The 8,705-nt window shown below is 38.6% G+C and overlaps 1 protein-coding gene across 1 annotated transcript in view; it reads right to left on the bottom strand.

Moving 5' to 3' along the window:
• Positions 1 to 3,111: 3,111 nt before the first annotated feature.
• The window catches only part of ahnak (AHNAK nucleoprotein), a 31,236-nt gene continuing 25,642 nt past the window's right edge, over positions 3,112 to 8,705 (bottom strand). The window contains 1 exon segment of the mRNA XM_063876049.1: positions 3,112 to 8,705. Coding sequence (XP_063732119.1) covers positions 3,989 to 8,705 — 4,717 coding nt within the window. The 3' untranslated portion in view covers positions 3,112 to 3,988.

An 8,705-nucleotide genomic window follows, 5' to 3' on the forward strand; every position in this document is an offset into this window, starting at 1 on the left:
TTTATCTTGTAAAACTTATCCAGGATAACTTAACTACAATTTTGAATATAGAGATTTTTATTTATGCATATGTTACTAATCACTCCCCCTTTAACACTGTCATTTAGTTTTACTGTTCTATAGTATACATTGGAATTATTTCATACCTGTTTTTATTTATTTTGTTATTTTAACTGTAATAATGATATAAAGGTGTGCCTTGGATAATATTGTTTTAGATAAATGGTGACCAAAACGTAGATCACTTTGACCAACAGCTCTATCTAAAGTGTAAAACTAGTGTTTGGATTCTAAACATTTTATTACCTCTGTAAAGTGACTTTGAGCACCTGTAAAAGCGCTTATAAAATGAAAGCATTATTATTATTATTATTATTATTATTAATAATAATAATAATAATAATAATAATAATAATAATAATAATAATAATAATAATAATAATAATAATAATAATAATAAACACTCAGAGATTCCTTTACTTCATATGGCCTCTAGTGATCTGAGGCAGAGCTTCTCAGGAGAGCACTGTCCATCATCGTTGTAGAAACAGCGTCTGTAGCGTCCAATACAGGATAGCGAAGCTAGCTAACCAAATGCTAACAACATAACACCAAAACACACGGAGTGTAGGGTGTGCGTGTGTGTGCGCACGCGTGTGTCTCATTTACTGTCCCTCAGGTTGTGACATGTGTAGGCCTATACATATTCTCCTACGAGTATTTTAGATCTTGAGAGGTCTAGAATCGGATGAAACCCTCTTTATTGGTCACACACATTAACACAGCAGAATAAGGAACATTTACTTACATTGGATGTTTCACACTTTAGAAGGAAGTGTATCTCTGTTTCAGTCCCACCTTCGTACAGTGACCTATTCTGTTTTCTTTTGGTTGCCAGGATCTTTTGGGTCTTCCTGTTTCGATTGGCAGTTTTTGGTCACTGATCCTGTACTTTGGATCTTTCTCTGCTTTCTATCTCTGACAGTAGAGTGATATTCTGCCAGTTCATAATCTCTTTTAAGAGCCAGGTAAAATTCTAATCTACTTTGGCTTTTAGCTTCTTCTTTCCAATGTTGTATATAGTTCAGGGTTGCCAGCTTTGGGTACCTGGCTGGAGTGAGATTTTGATATCATGAGTTTAATTAGGGAGGAAGTTGAGTTAACGCGTTATTAACTTCCTTTTAACGCAAGTTAACGTGCACCCGTTCTGTGACCCTCGGCCCACTCCGTAGTTTGAAAAAATATCAGGAAAGCATGGTAACGTCGTGGATCACAGCAGAAACACACTACAAATAGAGAAGGAAAATTCACGTTTGAATGGGAAATTGAGCTATAAAGAGAAGAGGGTGGTTTTCTTGACAAGACCGAGGTAATATGTACGTGCTGCAAAGTGAATTAAGTTTCCACCTGAGTACGCCGAGTTTAAAATATCACTCGCTGTCCAAGCATAGCGCTGATACACAGATTCACATCCTTTTTAAGGTACATTTTGAACAGATAAAAAATGTGCGATTAATCGCGATCAGTGTTGGGTGTAACGCATTACAAAAGTAATGTATTACTTTTTGCTGTAACGCAGTGATATAATGCATTACTTATGAAATGTGGGGAATATAATACCCGTTACAATTCTCAGTAATGCAGTTACAGCACATTTTAACCCGAAATTATGTTGTGTTTTGTTTCTAACAATTCACAAACACCGAGAGACATTCTGACAGCAGAGAAATAATTGTGCGGGTAGAATAGTAACTCAGTAAGCCTGTTTACTATCGGTTTAGAGGGCTGCAGGAACAGATTCACGAATGAGAGCTGCAGGCTCACAATGCAGAGCTGCATGCTCGGAGAGAAGAAAAGAAAAAGTCACGAGTGCAATCAGCCAAAGCAACAGAAGGTAACTTTCTCTTGGTCTGCTATGCTGCTTGAACCCCGAGAAGTTCAGAGACTTGTAGCAGAGTGTTGAAGATATGCAGCCTCTGTCAACTGTGGAACAACATTCCCGTTAACACAGCAATGACAAGGTGAGTTAACGTTGCCATAGAGACTCGTTCATATATAGGTGACTGGGCCATGCTAACATGTTATGTTACCGGTATCCACTATTATTTAGCCCAGTTAAACGGAGCAAAGGGCTCATTTCCCCCATTCATAAGAGTGGGAGAAGTGAGCCCTTTGCACGAGATGTCAGGAAAACATCCTGACCACAATAAGATATTGAACAGCTTTAACACTGTACCCTGCATCTCTGGGGTTCTGCATCTGAGCATTTCGTTGTTAATGTTGTCTGGGGCACAAGCTTTCCTTGGCCGGAGAGATTGTGTCGTGTGGTCAATTCTTCCCAAGTAATTGGGAAATCAAGGGGTTTTGGTTGTCTTTAATAGTTTCTTATAATGTTTGGAGTTTTTCTTTTGTAATACATTGATCTGAATAGATAGATTATTATGTCTTTGTACACACTTTCAAAATGTTCTCTCCAGATGTCACCTTGTCATCATGTTGAAGTTGTTCCACAGATCCCAGAATTTATTTTGATCAATGACTTTCTCAATATCTTCAAGTTTCACGTGGGTAAAAATGTGTTTTTTGTGCCTTATTGTATATCTGTTTAAAATGTCAAGACATATTGTTTTGGATGGCATATGATCAGTATGACAGATACAAAAACTATCTTTTAAAATATTCTTCATGTTGTGAAAAAATTGTATCTTTAAATCCGGGGCTATTTGTTAAACATACGACGCCAAGGCCAGACGCCATTGGTAAGCAGCAATAATCACAATTTAGTGGTTTAATAGGATTCCGGGGTTATGCAAAACAAGTACTTTTACTTTTTAAAGTATGTTTTGATGCAGAACTTTTACTTGTTACAGAGTGTTTTTACAATGTGTTAATGCTAATTTAGCAAAAATATCTGAGTGTGTTTGCCACAGGCCATAAGAGAAGACTATCATATACAAGGAATTGTGATGAATGATGCTGATGATGTGTTACTACATTGATGTTCCTTGTTCTTTGTCAAAAAAAGGAAATACAATCTTAGTGAAAACAAATACAAACACAATGTAAAATCTAAAAACTCACCAAAACTAAGCAACTCTCAATCAACACCAATTCTGTTTGCAATCAAAAAGTGAGTTTATTTGTGACATTTTATTACATAATCATTAGGTTTGTGTACAAAGAGAGTGACAGAAAAAAAATACAGATGATAATAAAACAGGTCAGAATGAAAATGACACAAGAATAGGAAGCAAATATGTTTAAAACATTGCATATTGTTTAAATGGCACAGATTCAGAGAGTGGAAAACGTTTATTTCAAAATGAACAGTAAAGTACTGACAGCATTTCAGAGAATTGGTAGGTTTCAAACATCAATTGTCTCTATAATTAAGGTATATACAACACCATTATTCTTTGGACTGTGTTAGAAAGATGCAGGTTGATGTTTCCTAAATAGCCTTTGCACTGATGATATAATAACAAAAGCTTGAAAATTAAATCATTTAAAACACAAAAAAACTGGTAACTGTATTTACTTACTGCATTTGTGTCTTTGTGTATAAACAACATTTTCCTTCAAAATAACAATCGTAATTATATGTTCTGTGCAATAGAACCCTGGATACAAATATTCCACACCCATTCATGAATACCATTCATTTATGCAATAGGACAAATGAACACCCGATAAAACTAAAACTACTTGTGAAAATTTGGTGATATGGCATATGTTCAATAAATCTGGACTATGTACAAAAAAGAAGTATTATCACAATACATTTAATCTTATTTACAATGATAAGGGATTTTAAACAATCTCATGCACTCATAATAAAAAACAAAAAACTACTAATAGTTAACCATAATTGAGATGACTGTGTACGTCCCCTTAGATTCTTAAAATCTTCAGAAAAAATCTCCATGTTAGGTGAGTCTACTTGGGTGTACATGACAGAGTTTAATTCATCTAATTTTTTATTCTTTCATCATTTTTTGGGTGAAACAGAGAGTTCAAGTCTCGGGAACCTGAAACCACCTCTCGAACCACTGTCACTGCTGGAGGATGAAGACAATCTTGTTGTCTTAGAGGGTAGAGAAACACCTGCACCTCCTTCACCCTCCCCACCAAGTGACACTTCATATGAGCCCTTTGACTTTGAACCAAAACCTGCAAAGGTGCCAAACTTCAACTTGCCTTTCTTTCCTTTGACCTTGCTTCCTCCTAGGTCTAATGAAATGTCGCCACCCTCAGCTTCTAAGTGAGCTGACTGAGAACTTTCATCAAGCCCCCCCTCATCACTCAGAGAAGAAGATCGATGCCTTGATTTCTTAAATAGATCTAGTGAGGCTGACTTTCCTTTAGCTGACACACTGAGCCCAGGATCACCCTCTAATTCAAATGTTCCACCTTTCAGTCCCCCAGTATGTACCTTACCACCTTTTCCACTTGTATTCAACTCTACCTCTGATCCTCGAAGGTCACCTGCACTACTACCCTTTGCTTTAGATTTGCCAAACAATGTTGGCATCTTTACCCTTATTTTGCCTTCTCTTTGCCTTAGTTCTGGACTGGGAACCTCAATATTTGGTGAACTGACTTGGCAACTTAAAGTTGGAGACTGTATGTTTATGCCTCTATTAGCTAAGTCATCATTTCCTTCACCTCCCTGGCCTTCCACCTGAGGCTGAACAATACCAAATTTTGGTACCTTGAATTTGGGAAATGTTACAGTACCTTCCGGGTAATGAAGGCCACCACTTCCACTGTACCCTGAAGCACTTGCATCAAACTCTGCACCGGAGCTCACATTTTTGTTCAGTTCTCTAAAACCTACAGACATAGTTGCTTCTCTGTTCAGATTTGTATCGACATTTAATTTCCTATCTGTCCCTCCAAAATGAATATTTGGACTGTCAATACCAGCACCTTCAATACCAGTGTTCAAGCTAGCAGCTGGAAAATCAATGTCACCATCACCTTTCAATTTTGGAGATTTGATATCTAATTCCACATCAGGAAAATGAAGCTTGCCAAAACGTGACTTCTTTACCTTTGTTCCCTTGACATGAATATTGGGTGTGTCTACATCAACGTCTACTGCAGGCGTTTCTATATCAACATCAGGTTTCTTTACCTTTCCTTTCACTTTTGGAAGTTTGAATTTCCCCTTTTTCCCCTTCAAGTTGATGTCAGGGGCATCAACACTACCTGTGTCAATTCCTGGCAGACTTACTTTGGTTTTGGAACCTTTTGCTTCCACACTGTACGTGGGAGTTTTTCCCTCCACTTCTGGGGATTTCATTCCAAACTTAGGACCTTTGAACTTGGGGAATGTAATACCTGTCTTTTCAGAATCAATAGACACACCTTCCATAGTGATAGTTGGAACTGCAATGTTAACATTTGGACCTTTGATATCGGAATCCAATTTGGGCATAGATGCATCCATCTTTCCTTTTACTTTTGAACCTTTCACTTTGACATCAACATCAGGAGCTTTAACATCAATGTTTCCTTTGGGAATGTTTATGTTGACAGCTGAACCCTCAACCTTTGGATCTTTAATGTTAAGTGATGGCATGGTCATTTTAGGCATTGTAAATCCCCCCTTAGGAACTTTAAAGTCGACCTCTGGACCTTTGATGTCAACAGCAGGTTTTTCTAAGTCTCCCTTTATCTTTGGCACTGATACTCCCACATCACCTTTGATTGTGGGACCTTTCAGATTGAGGTCAAGTTCAGGTGCTTTAACATCAATGTCTGGACCCTCAATTTTTGGACCTTCGAGGCCAAATGATGGCATTCTGATTTTAGGCATTTTAATTCCTCCTTTAACGCCATCGAAGTCAAAATCTGGTCCTTCGATATCCATCTTGGGAGCTTTTATGTTCCCTTTAATCTTTGGAACTGACAAATCCAAGTCGCCCTTTATTTTTGGAGCTTTGATATCAACTTCAGGTGTTTTGATGTCTCCTTTTATCTTTGGCATTGACATGTCCACATCGCCTTTGAGTTTGGGGCCTCTCAGGTTAAAATCAACATCTGGCATGGAGAGATTTGGTCCTGAAAGGCTTGGCATTTTGAATGTGTGACCTTTGATTTTACCACCTGGACCTTCAATATCCAAATCTGGTCCCGTAATATCCAAGCGAGGGGCATTACAATCAATGTCAACTTTTGGGAGGCTGACATCCCCTTCTGGTCCTTCAACATTTGGACCTTTGAACCCAAAGCCTGGCATTTTAAATTTAGGCATTTTAATTCCTCCTTTAACGCCATCAAAGTCAAGATCTGGTCCTTCTATATCCATCTTGGGAGCTTTTATGTTACCCTCAAACTTTGGAGTTGACACATCCAAACCTCCCTTTATGTTTGGCCCTTTAATCTCAAGATCAGGTGTTTTAACATCAATGTTTGCTTCAGGAAGGTTCATGTCAACTTCTGTACCTTCAAATTTTGGACCTTTGATGTTCCATGATGGCATTTTGATGTTAGGCATTTTAAAGCCACTCTTTGGCCCTTCAATGTCAAAATCTGGTCCTTTAATATCCAAGTTGGGGGCATTAACATCAATATCAGCTTTTGGGAGGCTGACATCAACTTCTGGTCCTTCAACATTTGGACCTTTGAACCCAAAGCCTGGCATTTTAAATTTAGGCATTTTAATTCCTCCTTTAACACCATCAAAGTCAACATCTGGTCCTTCTATATCCATCTTAGGAGCTTTTATGTTACCCTCAAACTTTGGAGTTGACACATCGAAATCTCCCTTTATGTTTGGCCCTTTAATGTCAACATCAGGTATTTTAACATCAATGTTTGCTTCAGGAAGGTTCATGTCAACTTCTGGGCCTTCAAATTTGGGACCTTTAATGTTCCATGATGGCATTTTAATGTTAGGCATTTTAAAGCCACTCTTGTGCCCTTCAATATCAACTTCTGGAGCTTGGATTTCAAATTCAGGTTTTTGTATGTCTCCTTTGACTTTGGGACCTTTCAAGTTAAAATCTACATCTGGCATGGAAAGATTTGGCCCTGAAATGTTTGGCATTTTGAATTTGTGACCTTTGATTTTACCACTTGGACTTTCAATGTCAAAATCTGGTCCTTTAATGTCCAAGTGAGGGGCATTAACATCAATATCAGCTTTTGGGAGGCTGACATCCACTTCTGGTCCTTCAACATTTGGACCTTTGAACCCAAAGCCTGGCATTTTAAATTTAGGCATTTTAATTCCTCCTTTAACGCCATCAAAGTCAACATCTGGTCCTTCGATATCCATCTTGGGAGCTTTTATGTTCCCTTTAATCTTTGGAACTGATAAATCCAAATCGCCCTTTATGTTTGGAGCTTTGATGTCAACTTCAGGTGTTTTGATGTCTCCTTTTATCTTTGGCATTGACATGTCCACATCGCCTTTGAGTCTGGGGCCTCTCAGGTTAAAATCCACGTCTGGCATGGAGATGTTCGGTCCTGAAAGGCTTGGCATTTTGAATGTGTGACCTTTAATTTTACCACCTGGACCTTCAATGTCCAAATCTGGACCTTTGATATCCAAGTGTGGGGCATTAACATCAATATCAGCTTTTGGGAGGCTGACATCCACTTCTGGTCCTTCAACATTTGGACCTTTGAACCCAAAGCCTGGCATTTTAAATTTAGGCATTTTAATTCCTCCTTTAACGCCATCAAAGTCAACATCTGGTCCTTCAATATCTATCTTGGGAGCTTTTATGTTACCCTCAAATGTTGGACTTGACACATCCAAACCTCCCTTTATGTTTGGCCCTTTAATGTCAACATCAGGTGTTTTAAAATCAATGTTCCCTGCAGGAAGGTTCATGTCAACGTTTGGACCTTCAATGTTGGGGCCTTTGAGGTTCCATGATGGCATTTTGATGTTAGGCATTTTAAAGCCGCTCTTTGACCCTTCAATATCAACCTCTGGAGCTTTGATTTCACCTTCAGGTGTTTTTATGTCTCCTTGTGTCTTTGGCATTGACATGTCTACATCGCCTTTGAGTTTGGGGCCTTTCAGGTTAAAATCTACATCTGGCATGGAGATTTTCGGCCCTGAAAAGCTTGGCATTTTGAATGTGTGACCTTTGATTTTACCACTTGGACCTTCAATGTCCAAATCTGGTCCTTTGATATCCAAGTGAGGGGCATTAACATCAATATCAGCTTTTGGAATGCTGACATCAACTTCTGGCATTTCAACATTGGGACCTTTCCCTCCAAAGGTTGGCATTTTGAATTTAGGCATTTTAAATCTTCCTTTGTGGCCATCAATGTCAACATCTGGTCCTTCGATATCCAACTTGGGAGCTTTTTTGTTCCCCTTAATCTTTGGAACTGACAAATCCAAATCACCCTTTATGTTTGGAGCTTTGATGTCAACTTCAGGTGTTTTGATGTCTCCTTTTATCTTTGGCATTGACAAGTCTACATCGCCTTTGAGTTTGGGGCCTCTCAGGTTAAAATCAACGTCTGGCATGGAGATGTTCGGTCCTGAAAGGGTTGGCATTTTGAATGTTGGTCCTTTGATTTTACCACCTGGACCTTCAATGTCAAAATCTGGTCCTTTAACATCCAAGTGAGGGGCATTGACATCAATATCAGCTTTTGGGAGGCTGACATCCACTTCTGGTCCTTCAACATTTGGACCTTTCAGCCCAAAGCCTGGCATTTTGAATTTAGGC

The sequence above is a fragment of the Eleginops maclovinus genome, chromosome 23, assembly GCF_036324505.1.
Source record: "Eleginops maclovinus isolate JMC-PN-2008 ecotype Puerto Natales chromosome 23, JC_Emac_rtc_rv5, whole genome shotgun sequence".
NCBI lineage: Eukaryota > Metazoa > Chordata > Actinopteri > Perciformes > Eleginopidae > Eleginops > Eleginops maclovinus.